The 20,646-nt window shown below is 46.4% G+C and overlaps 1 protein-coding gene across 2 annotated transcripts in view; it reads left to right on the top strand.

Annotated features, from left to right (window-relative positions):
- LOC148525694 (uncharacterized) overlaps window positions 1-11,359 on the top strand; it is a 33,693-nt gene extending 22,334 nt beyond the window's left edge. The window contains exons 9-11 of one of the 2 annotated variants that reach the window (XM_088470607.1): window positions 2,638-2,768; window positions 8,987-9,138; window positions 9,240-11,359. In XM_088470607.1, the coding sequence (XP_088326733.1) occupies window positions 2,638-2,768; window positions 8,987-9,138; window positions 9,240-9,526 (570 nt within the window). In that variant the 3' untranslated portion in view covers window positions 9,527-11,359. The remainder of the gene's footprint in view (window positions 1-2,637; window positions 2,769-8,986; window positions 9,139-9,239) is intronic. The other variant, XM_088470608.1, reaches the window with a different exon arrangement.
- The last annotated feature ends 9,287 nt before the right edge of the window (window positions 11,360-20,646 follow it).

The raw sequence follows: 20,646 nt of genomic DNA, 5'->3' as shown, positions 1-20,646 counted from the left end.
ATATAAATTGTAAATAGAAGAAACAGACTAGAGATCACCACAGACTTCTCAGTGATAAGAGAAATGCACACAATGGGCGGAATTCAATTGTTTTCGCAGGCCGCATCTCCCGTCTAAAGTGACAGGAGATCGCGGGCCGCTATGCAATTGTTCACGATTTTCGTGCTGATCGCGCCCATAGAGGTCAGGTTTAGCCGCGTAAAGCAGCTAAACCCGACCAAAGTGCTGGGCGCGATCGCGAAAAGTGATGTTTGGACGCTCAAACAGGTCACTTTTCGCACATTTCATGTAGCGCTGGCAGCTGATCGCGTCCGACAGGAGCAAGAATAGAATAGCTCCGTCAGGCGCGATAGGGGCTGAAAAGAAATGAATTCCGCCCAATGATGGAACAAGCAAGATGTAAATTATATTCCCTCTGTTGAGATGTATATAGGTGTAATGGTCCCGAACAACATGCTAATACCTGAGGCAAACGGGGTGCACCCCTAAATGTGAATTCCTTCCTGGGAATTGTAGTCCCGATGTATTGGAAATAAAAAGCACTTTGTTCTCCTCTGTACATAGATACCAGTCTGTACAGTGACCGATGAATAGTATCCCAATGAGAAATAACAAGGGAAATTAATACCCCAGGGCGTATATGGCTCGCTCACCTGGAGAATAATATCACCCGGTCATGGACTCCATAAGTCTGCCTTAATACAGGTACTCCTATGCTACCGTGTGTTAGTACCGGCTCTCCTTACCGGCATGCCAGGCAATGTCCACTGGAGACTTGGTCCTGCCGCTGCCTCCAATTCAGTACTCTCCGGCCGACAGACCACGTCACAGCTGTCCGTGTCAGGGCGCCGTGTCGGGTACGCCGGAGGCCAGTGTGTGTGTGCGGCTGGTGTCTGCAGCGTCTCTCCCTTCTCCTCAGGTCTCCGAACACTCCACTGTGAGGGAGGCAGAGCCAGGGTGAGCCGTGGGGAATGGGCAAGTCCCGGACCAGCTATCCTAGGCAGATTGCAACGGAGCGCACAGCAACTGTAACAATAGTAGCCAATAGTATGTCAAGCGCTTGACAATGTAACAGTATAAGAGCAGAGGGTGTCTGCCGACACGGCGCCCTGACACGGACAGTTTTGACGTGGTCTGTCGGCCGTAGAGTACTGAATTGGAGGCAGCGGCAGGACCAAGGGTCTCATTCAGACCCGGTCGCAAGCGCCAATGCGCTCGCAACCGGGTCGATGGTCCCCACAGAGCATGCGCACGACGGAGCCGGCTCCGTCGTGCGCATGCGCGAGACCCGACTAGCGATGGTCACTCCGTCGCTAGGGGTCTCGTAGCAGACGGGGCGAGCTGTCGATGTTGAGTGACAGCTCGCCCCATTTGCTGGGCAGGCCGGGGGCCTGCCCGGCCACACGGAGGCGTTCCAGTCGAAACGCTTGCCGTTTGGGGGCGGCCCCACTGACATCATTGATGATGTCAGTGGGGAACTTCCTGCCTTAGGGTCTGGTCGTAAGCCCCGATGGTCGCGATGGTGATGACCATCGCGACCATCACCCTGGTCAGTCTCTAGAGCTGTGGGTGGTAACCCACAGCCTAGCGATCGACCAGAAGGCGGCACTTTAAAAAGTAAGTGTCCGCCCTCATTCAGAGCGATCGCTTGCAGCAAGCGATCGACTCTGATTGAGGTCCCAAGTCTCCAGTGGACATTGCCTGGCATTCCGGTAAGGAGAGCCGGTACTAACATACGGCAGCCTAGGAGTACCTATATTAAGGCAGACTTATGGAGTCCATGACCGGGTGATAATATTCTCCCGGTGAGCGAGCCATATACGCCCTGGGGTATTAATTTCCCTTGTTAATTCTCATTGGGATACTATTCATCGGTCACTGTACAGACTGGTATCTATGTACAGAGGAGAACAAAGTGCTTTTATCTCCAATACATCGGGACTACAATTCCCAGGAAGGAATTCACATTTAGGGGTGCACCCCGTTTGCCTTAACAGGCCTATATGTAAAACATACCTGATGGCTTCTTCCCTGAGGTATTAGCATGTTGTTCGGGACCATTACACCTATATACATCTCAACAGAGGGAATATAATTTACATCTTGCTTGTTCCATCATTGTGTGCATTTTTCTTATCACTGAGAAGTCTGTGGTGATCTCTAGTCTGTTTCTTCTATTTACACTTTATATACAACACACAGAATGAAATTCAAGATCTGTGCATTTATTATGGTGTGAACTTGTATGCAATATTGAATAGACTGCTATTGCCCTCAGAATTTATATCGCTTTTGATATGCTCACATGTAGATAGTGTATAGGTGTGTGATGTCTGGCCAAAACATTGGATCTTATTGAATTATATATGTTTTTTACCCTGGTCCTATATCCAGGATGTATGTCCATACATAGGAATATTATGCCATTTTATTAAATATTTTCTTACTGTCAGTTATTTACCTCATTTGGTCCGAGATAAACGATCGGCGCTATTATTGTACCATAACATTTCCTCTGCCTCAAGGGTGCCATTGGACCCCTAGAATAGCAGCCTGATTGATTTCGGTCGTATGCTTGGAGGGCGCCCTTTTTCTATTTATTTACAGGCTGACACGTGTCCTTTTATTCCCACATAGAAAGTTGCCGTCAGTGAGAACACCAGCGAGTTCACAGACATCGTCAAAATGTTCAACAAGACGCTGTCAGGGCAGATGGTGAAAAGAATTAGGCGCATACAGAATCCATCTCTCTGGCAGATCTACCAGTGGTGAGCCGGCTCTTTACTCTGTATGTCGACAGAGGAACCTAACGCAATTCAGGGAGATTAATATATATCCCCACCCGTGTGGAGGCGGAGCAGTGCGCCATTACATCTGCTTACATAAACCGTGCTCAGTCATGTGACTCACGTGACCGAAAACTATATTAGCACGGATTAACACTAGGAACCCTAGAGATGAGTAAACACTAAAAGACCCTAAAATCAGGATAGTCACTGGAGATAATCCGGAGGCAGACTTAGGGGCCTATTCATCAACACTAAAATAACGTTTTTAAGGACATTTTCCTTAAATAACGTTATTTTGGTATTCATGTAGCCACTTAGCACAGGAGATATCACAGATATCTCCATGCTAAGTTCCCCTGCGTTAATTTCCACACACCCCATACATTAGTACATTAGTACATTAGTATGGGGATGTGGAAATTGTGGTATTCATCAAATTCCGAAAATTATCAATTTTCGGAATTTGATGCAGTTACTATTCGCCACTGTGAGGTGGCAAATAGCAGGTGAAACTTACCTGTATCCGCGTGTGCAGGTCCCCCGATGAGTCCCTCCGGCGCTCTGCTCCGTCCTCTGGCTCCAAAGGCTGGTCGGACGTGTGCTCCCCAGCAGAGCACAAGAAAGTTTAGACAAAAAAAAAAAAGTTGTTTTTTTTGACTAATCTGTCATGTGGTCTGCTGGGAAACCACATGACCGACCAGCAGGACGGAGCCGGAGGCTGCTGCGCGGACAGGTAAGCCGGGGGGGGGGGGGGGAAGGTGAGCGGAGGGGGGTCGGGGGGGGGTACACAAACTTGACGCATCTGTAGGCAGTGCTGCGCATGCGCTGGTTTTACAGATGTAACAGCGCATGCGCAGCACTGTTTCCAGACGCGATAAGGTAGTGTAGGCAGGAAAAGTATCTATTTCCCGAAAAGCTGTCATCGCAAAAATGACAGGTACCGGAATAGATACTTATGGAGAGGTGGAATGATGAATTCCACCTATAATTAGCTAGAACTCCATGAGAGTTATAAAGCTAATTATCTCCAGAGAATTTTTAGGTTTAATGAATAGGCCCCTTACACTGATAAATTTAGGCTTTGTAGACACAGGAATACACTGAGAATTGGTAGGGATGCTAATCGCAGAGTTACACTGAGAAATGTAGACACAGGAATACACTGAGAATTGGTAGGGATCCTAATCGCAGAGTTACACTGAGAAATGTAGACACAGGAATACACTGAGAATTGGTAGGGATCCTAATCGCAGAGTTGCACTGAGAAATGTAGACACAGGAATACACTGAGAATTGGTAGGGATCCTAATCGCAGAGTTACACTGAGAAATGTAGACACAGGAATACACTGAGAATTGGTAGGGATCCTAATCGCAGAGTTACACTGAGAAATGTAGACACAGGAATACACTGAGAATTGGTAGGGATCCTAATCGCAGAGTTGCACTGAGAAATGTAGACACAGGAATACACTGAGAATTGGTAGGGATCCTAATCGCAGAGTTACACTGAGAAATGTAGACACAGGAATACACTGAGAATTGGGAGGGATCCTAATCGCAGAATTGCACTGAGAAATGTAGACACAGGAATACACTGAAAATTGGTAGGGATCCTAATCGCAGAGTTGCACTGAGAAATGTAGACACAGGAATACACTGAGAATTGGTAGGGATCCTAATCGCAGAGTTGCACTGAGAAATGTAGACACAGGAATACACTGAGAATTGGTAGGGATGCTAATCGCAGAGTTACACTGAGAAATGTAGACACAGGAATACACTGAGAATTGGTAGGGATCCTAATCGCAGAGTTACACCTGAGAAATGTAAACACAGGAATACACTGAGAATGAGTAGGGATCCTAATCGCAGAGTTACACTGAGAAATGTAGACACAGGAATACACTGAGAATTGGTAGGGATCCTAATCGCAGAGTTGCACTGAGAAATGTAGACACAGGAATACACTGAGAATTGGGAGGGATCCTAGTCGCAGAGTTACACTGAGAAATGTAGACACAGGAATACACTGAGAATTGGGAGGGATCCTAATCGCAGAATTGCACTGAGAAATGTAGACACAGGAATACACTGAGAATTGGTAGGGATCCTAATCGCAGAGTTGCACTGAGAAATGTAGACACAGGAATACACTGAGAATTGGTAGGGATCCTAATCGCAGAGTTGCACTGAGAAATGTAGACACAGGAATACACTGAGAATTGGTAGGGATGCTAATCGCAGAGTTACACTGAGAAATGTAGACACAGGAATACACTGAGAATTGGTAGGGATCCTAATCGCAGAGTTACACCTGAGAAATGTAAACACAGGAATACACTGAGAATGAGTAGGGATCCTAATCGCAGAGTTACACTGAGAAATGTAGACACAGGAATACACTGAGAATTGGTAGGGATCCTAATCGCAGAGTTGCACTGAGAAATGTAGACACAGGAATACACTGAGAATTGGGAGGGATCCTAATCGCAGAGTTACACTGAGAAATGTAGACACAGGAATACACTGAGAATTGGGAGGGATCCTAATCGCAGAATTGCACTGAGAAATGTAGACACAGGAATACACTGAGAATTGGTAGGGATCCTAATCGCAGAGTTGCACTGAGAAATGTAGACACAGGAATACACTGAGAATTGGTAGGGATCCTAATCGCAGAGTTACACTGAGAAATGTAGACACAGGAATACACTGAGAATTGGTAGGGATCCTAATCGCAGAGTTACACTGAGAAATGTAGACACAGGAATACACTAAGAATTGGGAGGGATCCTAATCGCAGAATTGCACTGAGAAATGTAGATACAGGAATACACTGAGAATTGGTAGGGATCCTAATCGCAGAGTTGCACTGGGAAATGTAGACACAGGAATACACTGAGATATGGTAGTGATCCTAATCACAGAGTTACACTGAAAAATGTAGACACAGGAATCCACTAAGGGGTAAATTTACTAAGATTCGATTTTGTCCAGGTATGTCCCGTTTTTTAACTCTGATAGGATCGATCAAAAATGGACGTTTTTTTCACTTAAAAAATCAGGAATTTACCAAGCTCACGGTTTTGACAGGATCGTTTTGATTGATGGTATATTTGGTCGATCCTGTCCGATTTGAAGTCCCTATTTAAACGGCCGATTTTGTCTCCCAAACAAGCAGGCTGCACATATCTGTGAAATATGTGTAGACTGTTTTGTTCTTTTTTTTTTTTTTTTTTTAGGGTTACATTTTTTTTTTAAATGATGTGAGGTCCCCCCCCTGAAAGGCTAACCAGCCCCGGACTTGCCAGCCTGTCCTGGTACCTAAAATTACGGGGAACAAAACGTGCAGGGTTCCACCGTAAATTAGGTAGCAGCACCAGGCTGCAGGGCCAGTCCTGGTTTTAATTATAGGGGGAAAAAAATAGCGTAGAGGTCTCCCTATTATTAAAACCAGCACCGGTCACTTCTTAGCGGGGGCTGATGCCACAGCCAAGGGAGCCCTTTCACCGGGCCCCCCAGCCACAGCATCAGTCCTGACCACTAGTCAGCCCATGCCAGGGATCCCTGGGGAGTTGGGTACCCCCCAATAAAGCAGTCACCCTCTCCAGGGCACCCCTGGCCAAGGCTGATAGCCTGGGGCTATCACCGCCATCCCTGGGCGGTGAGTGACGGGTTGATAGTGTAGGTATAATGTCAAATAAGAGAAGTATCAACATTGTCTTTACAGTAGAACTGCAGGTCCCAGCAAGCCTCTCCCGCATCCTGGTACTTAGAGATCCACAAGTATAAGCATGCGGGACATTAAGGGCCCGCTGGTACCTGTAGTTCACCTGTAAAGAAATGTCTAAAAACATACAAAACACACACACCGTGAAAGTACAGTTTTATTACATACATACACACACACACTCACCTACATTACCAGGAGTGGTCCCCTTGTCCAAAGTAGGCATCCAAGGTCTTCTTAAAACAAAAAAACGAAAATCCCGATCCGCGCAACAGATACCAACCAGGATGGTTGATATCTCCCGAATGAAACACTGAGATGCGGCTTCTGCCTCTATAGAGCCGTATCTGAGCGTTCATTGGCTGAGAGAGCCCCTGCCTCTCTCAGCCAATGAACGACTCCTCCATTGAAGTCAAAGGAGAGCCGCAGGTTACTAAAGTTCATTCTGCGGTTCCCACCATTGACTTCAATGGAGGAGCCATTCATTGGCTGAGAGAGGCGGGGGCTCACCTCTCTCAGCTCACAGCTCATTAGGTGGTGCATTTAAAACTTCTATTGAGTCCCCGATTTGAGTGTTAAACGGGCAACTTTAGCAAAACGAATAATGGTAAATTCACGATTTGTATTAAAATAAAGTGAAAAATACTACCGATTTGAGCCGATGGTGATATAATTTCTATTGTTGAAAACGGACGAATTTGCGGCATTAAACCACCCGATTTAAACCAGAAAAAATGAAAAGAAATCACCCGACTTTAATGATAGTAAATTCCGGTTTGCAAAAAAGTGATATTATCACCCGAAAATGCAAATCGGGACCAACGCGAATCTTAGTAAATTTACCCCTGCAAATTGGTAGGGATCCTAATTGCAGAGTTTGCACTGAGAAATGTAGACACAGGAATACACTGAAAATTGGTAGTAATCCTTATCGCAGAGTTACACTGAGAAGTGTAAACACAGGAATATACTAAGAATTGGTAGGGATTCTAATTGCAGAGTTGCACTGAGAAATGTAGACACAGGAATACACTGAGAATTGGTAGGGATCCTAATCGCAGAGTTACACTGAGAAATGTAGACACAGGAATACACTGAGAATGAGTAGGGATCCTAATCACAGAGTTGCACTGAGAAATGTAGACACAGGAATACACTGAGAATTGGTAGGGATCCTAATCGCAGAGTTACATTGAGAAATGTAGACACAGGAATACACTGAGAATTGGTAGAAATCCTTATCACAGAGTTACACTGAGAAATGTAGATACAGGAATACACTGAGAATTGGTAGGGATCCTAATCGCAGAGTTACACTGAGAAATGTAAACACAGGAATATACTAAGAATTGGTAGGGATCCTAATCGCAGAGTTACACTGAGAAATGTAGACATAGGAATACACTGAGAATTGGTAGGGATCCTAATCGCAGAGTTACATTGAGAAATGTAGACACAGGAATACACTGAGAATTGGTAGAAATCCTTATCGCAGAGTTACACTGAGAAATGTAGATACAGGAATACACTGAGAATTGGTAGGGATCCTAATCGCAGAGTTGCACTGAGAATTGTAGACATAGGAATACACGGAGAATTGGTAGGGATCCTAATTGCAGAGATGCACTGAGAAATGTAGACACAGGTATACACTGAGAATGAGTAGGGATCCTGTCGCAAGGTTGTACTGAGAAATGTAGACACAGGTATACACTGAGAATGAGTAGGGATCCTGTCGCAAGGTTGTACTGAGAAATGTAAGGAGAAGTAAACACAGGGATGCAGCTTGACAGCTAAATTAGTAATTAGAAGAATGAAAGCTGACACCAGTACCACAGGGAGGCAGGCTGAGAGCTACAGTAAGCAGCACACTAAAAGACAACACAGGAACTGTTACATGAAACACTTGAGTTCTGTGAGAGAGCTAATGTAACAAGCTGAGAAATAGCATGGGAGCTAATACAAGTAACACTGGAGGTCAGCATGAGGGCTGAAACAACACACTGGAAATACTTCATGGAAAACACTGGAGAGCGTAACAATCACTGGAGAAGCGAAGTTGAACAGCAGTTTCCTGTTCCTGGAGTCAGACTTAAATACCCTTAGGTAGCTTGTCATTGGATCAGAGGATCAGCTGAGTGACCACAGGACTACCATTGGGAGAGACTAGTCAGGTGATATAGACCAACAAGGACGCCGGCGCAGAGGTGAGTAGCGGCCGAAGCCAGGCCACATCCTTACAACGTTATTTATGGAGTGCTCTCGATTTGCAGTGTAAAAAGTGTCCATGTGCCTAGAGGGTAAGATCTGCGCACAACTACTGTAGGTGCACAACTACTACCAGCTCACAGAACGCTGTGTGAATGAGGCCCAGAGTGGGACAATTACTGAGACAATTACAGACGTGGTTACACCATGACCTATAGATCAGCTTTTATAATGTCCCCAAATGTCTCTGCTTTCAGGCAAAATGAACAGATGAAGAAATTGAATCAGGGTAAGGCGGTGGCGGAGCGCCAGCTGTTTCATGGCACAGATAGGGCCCAGCGTGATAACATCTGCAATCAAAACTTTGACTGGCGAATCTGTTGTACCCACGGTACTGGCTATGGCCAAGGTACGTCCAATATTACATTGAATCTGGCCCCAGCACAGCTTGATCTGAACGCAGCCATGACCTGCAGATTCCAGCTTAATTGTCCAACGTTCTTCCCGCAGGAAGTTACTTTGCCAGAGATGCATCTTACTCCCACAATTACTCAGTTCCCACCTCTGGCGGCAGAAGGACCATGTTCATTGCTCGGGTGCTTGTGGGGGACTACATGACTGGAGACCCCAATGTGAAACGCCCTCCGCTGAAACCCAACCGTATCCAAAGCTATGACTCCTGCGTGGACAATATCTACAACCCGTCCATCTTTGTGGTGTTTGACAAGCTTCAGATCTATCCCGAGTACGTCTTGGAATATGAGGAGGAGCAGAAGAAGTCCTGTGTTATCATCTGAGAGCAACTCAACGATATTTACTCAGATAGACACATCGAATGACAAAACAACAAATAAACATCTAAACCTTTAATAGTCTTTAAAAAATACTAGATAGAGCTCATAGTGTAGTAATAAACAATACAAGCTTGTGTATTATAAATGATGTATATAATACAGGAAAGGCTTATCTGAGTATTGGCTATATGTACCAAACTGTGGATATAGATGTCTAAATTTGCCCTATACAAGTGTCCACTCTAATCATCGTACTAGCATCGGAGTGCAGAGGTCCAGACCAGGAGGTGACGTCACCAGTCAGGAGGAACATCCCGGCAGAAGTGTTGTAGATAGAAGAAGCTGTACATGAGGCCATACTATGCTCTCTACATTTTAGATCGATCTGCTGCTGCCTATGGATTGCTACAAAGAGCAGCTGCTATCAATTGTATCTTTTTTTTTTTACCATACAATGTATCCTACACATATTGATTGGTTGTATAAGCACTAGTTTAGGATTACAAACAAAAAGTGTGGTGGTCGCTCATATCAGCTTAGTGATTTAGCACAGGTGCTTGTAAAGGGTGGGGTTTACACTGAACACAGAAAAAAGGGATTTTCCTCCAGCACACTGTAGCAAAATCAACAAAAAATACTTAAATCCTACATGATAATAAAGATTCAGAGGTATTAGTTACATACATTTGCAAATATATGAATAAGCGCCGGGCCATTGTCAAGGCTCCTCTATACCGGCGTCCCTAACATTAAGGGGTTCACGTCCGAGAAGCAAGGTACCCAAAAAAATTCCAGCCAAGGACGATCCCCAGGGCATCACACGAAAAGGGGAAAAAAGGTGATAGTGCAGTGTAAAGGATAGATGTGTAAAGATAAATCAATAAGTGTTAATGAAATGAGAAAGAATTAAAATGACATAAATAATAAACAAACAATTAGAAAAGTGATAAAAAATATCTATGTGAATTAAGTGGTGATACCCTGAAAAAGGTCCAGCCAGAAAAATGGAAGAAAGGTGATAGTGAAGTGTAAAGTATAGATGTGTCAAGATAATCAATAAGTGTTAATATAATAAGAAAGAATTAAAATTATATAAATAAACAAACAAATGGAAAGGTGATGGAAAAAATATCTATGTGAATTAAGTGGTGATGCCCTGAAAAAGGTCCAGCCAGAGCAACTCCGGGGGCCCCACGCCCAAACGCTCACCCTTAGGTAGCAACAATTATTTTGGGGTGAGCGTTTGGGAGTGGGGTGCCCATCTCCAATACATGGGCAGCTGCTAAAACTCTAGAGATCCATCTGCCCAGCGGACACCACATGGACTCTGAATGAGGCCCCAAGTTTCTAGAATAACTTAAATCTGGAAATAACATTTCTAAGTGGTAACAACGTTTACATCACAAAACACTGTGAATATCAGCAATTATTATTCTTCTAAATACATAATTTAAAAAAATTTAATTTAGATTTTTTTAAGAAAAGATGTGAATTGGCTGCAATGTGATTATCTGATTATGTTTTAGTAGCGTTACAGGTAAATCCCGATATAACACCAGTACCTGGTAGTCACTGGGAAAGTTTATTTTGCTCGGCTACTCGATGCTGCTCTTCATTACTCTCCTTTGCATCTTGCAGATGGGACACCATGGCGCTATCACATAAGCGCATTACAGAAACGGACTTATGACCAGAGTCGGTTATAGAGACTTTTGTTTGTTAATTGTAGTAAATGAATCCCGTCTTACTATACGATGATATCAGCACTTTCCCCCTATATACCTGACATGTACAGATGTGATTCGCTCCAATAAAGGAATTTCCAATGAAGTAACATTACTGTATGCAGACAAACGCTGTATTATATAATTATGTCTCCCATGGGCTCACGTCTACCTCAGACCTGCACACAATGTACAGATAATAGCAGCGCTTGGGACAGGCATCAACCAAGGATGTGAGCAATGTGAGCAAATAATATATATATCATTTATAATGATACATTCACATAAACACAATATAAAGTAACAATGCGTAACAGTCTAATACGTATGCTGGAACCAGACTCAAATAATAACAAAAAATTGCTAATTAACATATATATAAATATATCCTATTTATCAAGAGTTTTATCATACGCAATGAGTTTTAATACTCGCTGTGTATGATAAATGGTGCTACAGCCAATCAGCTCCCAACTGTCATTGTTCAAACAGATGACAGTTGGTGATTGGCTGGAGCACTGTTATCATACGCAACAAGTTTAACAAGGTGGTAAGTAATGTATGTTGCATCTGATGCCATTTCCGGGGGAGGGTTCCTATGTAATTAGCTAGATATGCAATGTTTAGCCCATAGGCTACAGCGGGCGATGGCGGTAGCCAATCTTTGGAATGAATCGCATTCCGGAAGTTGGTAAATACGTTAGCACTTGCGGGCCTGATTCAGAGCCGCTCGTTCGCCCCGAGCGATGTTCGCACATCTGTGCATGAGTATGGATCGTAATGTGCATGCGCCAACCAGTCATTGCGGTCGGAAATCGTGCGCTCGTAAAACAGCAAGGGGCTGCTAATTTGAGTGACAGAATGAGGCGTTTGTGGGTGGTAACGGGAAGGTGCTTGAAAACGGGGGAGTGGAGATCCGAACGCAGGCGTGCCAAACGGGCGTTTAATGGGTGTGCATAATTAACAAAGCAGCGTCATCGGCCACATCACTTGGTTGTCTTTTAGCCTGAACTGCTCGCAGTGATTGCGGGAAGTAAAACCTACCACAAGCACTGCGAGCAGTTCAGACGCCTTTCGATGTACGCGATTAATCTAATAAATAGCGGAGATGACGTATGATGCGAACGGCCAGGGGGCGTCTTTACAAAATAGCGAGCGCATGTTTCGGACGCTCGCTCAGACATAGAGGCGTCCACAGACCGCAAAGAGCGAGCGCTCAATTTAAATATCCAGCCCCTTTTTCTGAACGAGCGTCCGCAAATAGCGTCCGGCTCTGAATCAGGCCCTGTATCCTCCATAGAAACCTATGCGGGTTGCGGCTGCTGGCAGGAATGGAGGGATCACAGCAGGTGTCGGAGAGATCTGCTCCCTCCATCATACATTCGGGGGATATTAAATATTTGTTTTCAGGGAATAAGCCACAAATATTTATAGATAAATGGGCTCCATGATAATACTGGCTGGGATATAACACATGCTGGTGATAATGTTTCCTGCTCTGCATGTATAACTAATGAGGCGGGAGTAGGATAAGTGCTGTGTTATGTGCAGTATTAGTACATGTACCCCATATTTCCTTATACAATGTAAAGTTTGAGGTGACGCCCCCACAGACCCGGCAGCATCATCACACAGGAGAGCGCTAAGTCCGGGTGATACATAAATAATACATATAGTTTTCTGGGGGACGGGGGGGTTATATATGTTTTTTTGTAGCATGTCAATAAAACAAATATACATAAAACAAGCAATAAAGAAAGCAAATAACAGATGACGTAGATACATCGTGTAATGAAGGACGTCAGATCACATAACACAAACAGGCTGGAGCAGTAAACGTTATAAATAATCGCCAAGATATGGGGATAAGGAAACCATTATACAAAACAATCCTGTGAGGCTGGGAAGTGTAACATATGTAATTTGTCCATTAGCTACAGGTGTCCCTGCTGCTCCTAATGTAGATATTCATATTAGATTGTGAGGTCTTTGGTTAGAGCAGTTTTCTATAAACCAGTTATAACCGGATCCTTACTGATGGCAGCCATGAGGGATGTAATGTGGGTGTGGCTGGGTGATGTCATTATGACATAGGTTCTGTGTTTGTGATGCTGAGCGGCCCATTATTAGCCCTATATATTGGGGGGCAGCCAGGAGCAGCCTCATATTGGTAGCAATTTGCTTTCCAGAGCTTTCGTGAGATACTGAATGTGACTGACCCTTGGCTACGACTGACTTTCTTCGGATTACGACTTGGCCACGACGACTCAGTAATTATGCTCCAACAACTTTACATTCTTTTTGCACCAGTTATCAAAAACTGTGTGCCGGAAATTATCCGTAATATGGTCTTTGAAAACCTGATGATCCTATTGGATAAAAATGCAAGGACTGCTTACTGACAGCACAGCAGCTGCAATGGTAGACAAAATCTGAATAGGATTGAGGATAGTAAAAAGAAAGTATGGTGGTCGCTCACATCAGCTTAATGACATTGCTCAGGTGCTTGTAAAGGGCGGGGCTTACACTGAACCACAGAAAAAAGAAGATTCCCTCCAGCACACTGCAGCAATATTAGCAAAAATACTTGAATCCTACATGATTATAGAAATTCAGAGGTATTGGTTGCATACATTTGCAAATTTATGATTAAGCGCCTGGCCAGCGTCAAGGCTCCTATATACCGGCGTCCCTAACATTAATGGGTTCACGTCCGAGGCGCAAGGCACCCCAAAAGAGTCCAGCCAAGGACCACTCCCAGGGCATCACACGAAAAATGGAAGAAAGGTGATAGTGAAGTGTAAAGTATAGATGTGTGAAAGATAAATCAATAAGTGTTAATATAATAAGAAATAATTAAAATTATATAAATAATAAACAAACAAATGGAAAGGTGATGAAAAAGTATTTATGTGAATTAAGTGGTGATGCCCTGAAAAAGGTCCAGCCAGAGCAACTCCAGGGGCCCCACGCCCAAACGCTCACCCCAAAATAATTGTTGCTACAAAATAGTAGCACCCACTCTGGGTCATATAATTACAATTAATGTACTGCATGATAACAGCACATGTATAAGCCTTTTTCAGGACATCACCACTTAATTCACTGAATGCTCTGGACGCTTTCTCTGCTAGCCCAGCCCCCCCTCCCCCGTGTCCTCCACCAGCAATCCCAGTCCACGGGACTGCAGCAGCGCACCTCCCGCCTTCCCCTTCCACCAGCCTCATGCCTCCTCCATTCCACCCCTTCTCAGTCTTGCCCCCCGCTCCGCTTGCCTCACCCCGTCCCTCCGCCACCCCTCTCTCCCTGACTCGTCCTCCTCTTTCTTACCTGTCCAGCGCTACACTTTCCGGCGACCCAGCGCTTTTAGTCACCTCGGCAGGCCCACGCTTCCCGCCATCTTCCTCCATCTTGCCATACTCTGCCGTGCTGGTCCCAGGTGGTTACGCCGGCCTTGCTCATGCGGCGGGCCCGGCGGCCATCTTGCCTCATGCAACCATTTTGGGATCAGCTTCCCCTTATTTTTCCGGCATGGGCAGCCAGGCTCCCAGCGGATTGTCCCCGCGTTTGGCCCCTGCTAGTTGGCATCCTGCACAGAGTGTAGGGGTACGTATACAGCGCGCCAGTAGCCCTTTCCATGGCTGGCCCTTCCTGGGACCAGGCATCATGGAGCTCAGGCATGGCACCTCCGGTATTCTCTTCCTCCTCTGTTGTTCCTTCCACCCCCTTTTATGCTTCTCATGTTTCGGCCTCACCCTTTTCCTATACTTCCTCTTTTCAGCAACCCCAACTGCATTACCCATACCCGCCACCATGGCGATTTTACCCCCACCCCCTGCCCCTGCTGCACCTACTCAGCAGCCTCCGCTGCCCTCCCACATGGCTTACACTCCTCCCTCGGCCCCTGTGGCGTCTGGTTCCGGACCGGCATTGCCGGCTCGGTCGGTACCCCCTCCCACGCCACTTGATCCACCGGCACCTCCTCCCCCCGCTCCTGTTGCAGTTCACACTTTGTTGGTACCTCACCCGTCCCCTCTAGTTTCAAGCTCCGAAGTCGTGGGAGGTCGCAGTGGAGAATTGTCATTGGTTCATACGATTCCTGGTCCAGTGCAAGTTGAGACGACCCCGGTAGTCGAACCAGTGGGTACTCCGCGGGAAAAAGTTGACGAGGCGGTTCCAGGACCCTCTGGTTCTGGTGAGTATGAATTGGAAATGTCTTCTTCTGACTCTTCTCACTCTTCCGGTTCCCCCGCGCACCCGCGTAAGATTGCCAGAATGGTTGCGCGTCGGTTGGCTAGAAAGTCAGGTAGCGCTGCTAGGAAGGACGCGGAGATGGGGCTTAAGGAGCAGGAGGCCGGTGCTGACACGGTTCATTGTGCAAATACTGCGGTACTTCGCGGTTTGTGCAGAAGTGTGAGAGGCAGGATACTTAGGGGAAAATGTGTTGAATTTTTCTCCCTCACCGACAAGATGAAAAAAAGTTTTACTCAGGCTAAAAAGACAGGGGCATATGGGAAGAAGCTTTTTGCAATTTTAACAACTGGTTGAAGAGCATGCTCATATTCGCGGCATGCTATTTGGAGACTCGGGTGGAAGAACGTGTGAATTTGGCATGGCGTGAATATGATTCACAGTTTAGGAGGAAGCACGACGGCAATCTGGTCATACCATTTAGGGTCAAAGACGTGAAGGTTTGGTTAGAGGTGTCTCAACAACATCGACCCCCCTTGGATTCGGTGCAGCCCGTAAGAGCTATGCGGCCAGTAAGTCGGGGGCGACAGGAGTGGCAAGAGGTAAATGTTTCGCTTTCAATGACTCCCGGTGTACGCGGGAGTCGGGCTGTCGTTTTCGCCACTCCTGTCGTCTCTGCAGAGGTGAGCATCCGGCCAAGGATTGTCAACGTGGGGCGGGAGGTGCTTCACAAGACCGTGGTGAAGGCCCCAAGAGAGCTGGTTAAGGCTAGTTCGCCGGTATGTTTGGCTTCTCTTACCAGATGGTTGCAGTTATACCCCCAAAGGGAAGATTCCTTTTCTTGTTGGATGGTTTTTCGTTATAGTTGGGCCTTTGCTAGTTACGGGCGTCCTGGAACTTGCGCTCCACCAGGGAATTTTCTGAGGCGTTAAGGGATAATGTGGGAGTGGAGGTGCCGCTGGGGCGTATGGAGGGTCCTTTTTCTTATCCTCCCTTGCAGGAACTCTGTATATCTCCTGTGGGTGTGGTTCCCAAGAAGGTGCCAGGAAAATTTTGTTTGATACAACATTTGTCATATCCACCTGGCGGTTCTATTAATGATGCCATACCTGAGAGTTTCTGCAAAGTAGTATATCAATTGTTCGAGACTTTGGGTTTGGTGCGCAGTTTTGGTCATGGAGCTTTGATGGCGAAACTGGTTATAGAGTCGGCCTTCCATTTATCACCAATGCACACGGAGGCTATACAGTTCATGGGTTTTCGGTTAGATTCAGGTTATTTTGTGGATAAATGTTTGCCTATGGGTTGCGCGGTTTCCTGTGCCTATTTTGAAAGACTCAGTTCCTTTTTACAATGGTGTCTTCATGCCGGACCTGGGCAAGTGGGCATGGCACATTATTTGGATGATTTTCTCTTTATAGGTCCGGGAGGGAGTACCGTCTTCTATTCCGACCTCCTCTTTTCTGCGCAGGCCCAGTTTCGGGTTTTAGGAGTTCCCATTGCTCATGAGAAGACGGAGGGTCCTGTTTCTTGCTTATCTTATTTGGGAATAGACAGAGATAGATACGGTTGCGGGTAGTTCTAGGCTTCCGCATGACAAGGTGGATAAGTTGCTGGAACAAATTGCAGGTTGCTTGGCGGTGGTTCGGTTTGATTACGTAGGGTTCAGTCGCTTCTAGGTTCCTTTAACTTTGCTTGCTGGATAATTCCCATGGGTAGAGTTTTCTGCAGGAAATTGGAGAGGGCCACAGCCGTGTCGATCCGGCTGCATCATTACGTTCGTTTGTCGGTGGAGATTAAAGAAGATCTTCATATTTGGGCCAGGTTTTTGGTCCACTTTAATGGCAAGCATATATGGCCCTCGCCTCCAGTAGCGAACGGGCTGTTGCAGCGTTTTACTGATGCAGCTGGTTCGTCCGGTTCAGGGGCCATTTTCAATTGGGAGTGGTGTGCTGCTCCGTGGCCTCTAGATTGGCGCGAGGAGGGCTTGACGAGTAATTTGTTGCTGTTGGAGCTGTTCCCGATTGTCGTAGCAGTAGAACTCTGGTCAGTGAGACTGAGTAAACGACGTGTAATTTTTTGGTGTGACAATCTGGGTGTGGTTCACGCCATCAACAACCAGCGCTCGTCTTCACCTTTTGTGTTGCGTTTACTCCGACATTTAGTTTTGCACTGCTTGGAAGTGAATATTAGATTTGGGGCTAGACATGTGCCAGGGGTTGTTAATGAGATTGCTGATGCTCTGTCTTGTTTTCAATTTGCGCGTTTTCGAGCGCTTGTGCTGTCGGCTTCTGATGTTGGTTTGGTGTGCCCCCCCGTTTGTGTGGCAGATCATCAGGCCGGCTTAGAAGGTTTGGCGCTGCAATCGCTGGCTCCATCAACTCTCTGAACTTACTCTGCCGCCTGGCGGGATTGGTGCACCCATTGTGTGCTCCCAGATATGGAGGGTAAGTCTCCGAAGGAGTTGCTTTCCTCCTTTGTTTGGGAAAGGTATCATTAGGTTAGGTCCAGGGCCTTTATGGGGTCTTTTCTTTTTCTTTTGAAAACTGAAAGGTTTGCACGATCCCACCAAGTATTTTATCCTAGTTAAGGCTCTAAGGGGTTGGGCGAAGGGTTCCCCCGCTCGTGCTGACTCCGTTCGGCCAGTGGACGTTCAGCTTGTCAGCTTTATTAGCTGTTATGGAGAAGGTGGCTTCTGACGTGTTTGAGGCCTCTCTTTTTCGACTGACTTTTTCGGTAGCATTTTTTGGGGCTTTCCGGGTTAGCGAGTTGGTGGCTGTCAATAAAGCATCTATTTCTTCTGGGCTTTTGTATAAGGACATTGTTTTTAGAGATTCGGCTGTGCTCTGTAAATGCAGATTCTCTAAAACGGACCAAACAGGTAGGGGCAAATCGTTTACCCTAGCTTCTCATTACATGGCTTTGCGGCCAGCTGGGGGGGTCGCAATGTTTGCTGCATGGAGATCTTATGCCCCTTACTAAGTTTCAGTTTGCCGCTGTTTTTAAACAGGGTTTGGTGGAGTTAGGTATAGATCCTACAAATTATGGTGCCCATTTGTTGCGTATTGGGGCTGCTACTTGCGCAGCTCTGGCGGGGGTATCTCCTGCGTCCATTCAGATGGTGGGGTGCTGGAAGTCAGCTGCTTATAAGAAATATGTGCATTGCGATAAGACCTGGCGTCAACCCGAAAACGTTTACCCGCCAATTGTTGAACAGCTAGCGTTCAACAATTGGGGGTGTGAAGGGATTTCTTAAATTTTTCCTCCCGGGAGCCATGATCTGGCCCACTTTTGTTCACGGGTAGGTTTTTTAGTTTTTCTTCTTCACTCGGGTTCCTGTTTCCCCCCCTGTTATGCATCCCTGCTAGTTAGTTGCTATGTATCGTTTATAAGTTGTGTTGGTTGACCCGGATTTGGTGAGGTTCTCATGGCCATTGTTTCTTCTTTTTTCACAGCGATGGCAGCAGAAGATGGCCAGGTGTGGCTTATGGGCCACTCTTAGATTTTTGGGGCGGAACGGCATGTTTTGGCTCAGCGCTCTAGTTTGTCACTTGGTGAACGTAAGGTGCGTTGGATTGGGGTGAGAGGTTTGCGTGTAGAGTCTGTGTTGGCATTGATTGTTTCCTCTGTAGCAAAATGGGAAGTGCCTGAATTTATGGTTTTACACGTTGGAGGGAATGATGTAGGTCAATTGAAGGGTGTCGAGTTGATCGTCCGTATGCGCGAGGTTTTGGATGATTAGGTTCTTTTGCAATGGCCATCTGTTTGGATTGTGTGGTCTGAGATGATGCCTCGTTTGACATGGAGAGGGGTGCGTAAGTATGGTGCATTGGACAGGGCGCGGAAGAAGGCGAATGTTGCGTTGGCTAAGCATGTCGAGTGCATTGGTGGCTTGGTAATTAGTTATGGCTTTTTGGTGGGTGATCTAGTGCGGTTCTTTCAACATGATGATGTACATTTAAATACTCTGAGTACTGGTTTGTTTGTGAAAGATTTGTTATCTTTTTTGGGCTAGTTTGTTTGGGTGGCGGGCCAGTCTTCTATAGGTCCTGGCTTTGGCGGGAGTACGCTGCAGCTCAGTGGCTTTATGTGGCGCAAGATAACTTTGTGGGGGCACTTGCCCTTGATGCCCCTGGCGAACTTGTCCTTCTCCGTGCAGGGGGACCCCGGTGGTTGCTGTACGTAAGCGCCTCGGATTGGCCCAGGAGGGAAGTGAGACTCTCAATTCTTAGTGCGTCTAGAGGGGGGACGTTTTAGGCGTCCCCGAGTATTTGAGCAAGGTGAAATCTAGAACTGAGCTTGCAGCATCTCTTTGCCACACTGGTTAGGTTAATTTTATTATAAATAAAAAGCTAAGACCTTTTAGCCAAGCTCTGGTGTCCGTGTCTTTATTTGTAGTTTAAGTTAAGTAAACTAATCAAGGTGTTATGGTGTAGAAGCAATAAACCAATGTAGATCTTAATGCAGACACAATATGTGCACTGTATACCCACGTACTAGAGGCAGTGGCGTAACTTCATCCCAGGTGCCCTGAGGCAAGATAAATGTTGGTGCCCCCCCAAATTAAAATGTACCACCCCCCCAGCACCTATGCCAGCCCCAGCTGCTCCCCCCCTATGCAGTTCCCACAGTAGTGGTCCCCCTGTGCAGTGCCCTCTGTAGAGGTCCCCCTATGCAGTGCCGCCTATGTAGTGCTCCCCAGTAATGGTCCCCCTTTGCAGTTCCCCAGTAGTAAGGGCCTCTGTAGTGCCCCCAGTAGTAAGCCCCCTGTAGTGAGCCCCCAGTAATGCCCCCTGTAGTGAGCCCCCAGTAACACCCCCTGTAGTGAGCCCCCAGTAACACCCCCTGTAGTGAGCCCCCAACAATGCCCCCTGTAGTGAGCCCCAACAATGCCCCCTGTAGTGAGCCCCCAATAGTGCCCCCTGTAGTGAGCCCCCAATAATACCCCCTGTAGTGAGCCCCAGTAATGCCCCCTGTAGTGAGCCACCAATAATGCCCCCTGTAGTGAGCCACCAATAATGCCCCCTGTAGTGAGCCCCAGTAATGCCCCCTGTAGTGAGCCCCAGTAATGCCCCCTGAAGTGAGCCACCAATAATGCCCCCTGAAGTGAGCCACCAATAATGCCGCCTGTAGTGAGCCACCAATAATGCCGCCTGTAGTGAGCCACCAATAATGCCGCCTGTAGTGAGCCCCCCCCCCCACGAGCAC

The sequence above is a fragment of the Taudactylus pleione genome, unplaced genomic scaffold (assembly GCF_031769625.1).
Source record: "Taudactylus pleione unplaced genomic scaffold, aTauple2 ptg000101l, whole genome shotgun sequence".
NCBI classification, from domain to species: Eukaryota; Metazoa; Chordata; class Amphibia; order Anura; family Myobatrachidae; genus Taudactylus; species Taudactylus pleione.
This window is presented reverse-complemented; position numbering and strand designations above follow the sequence as displayed.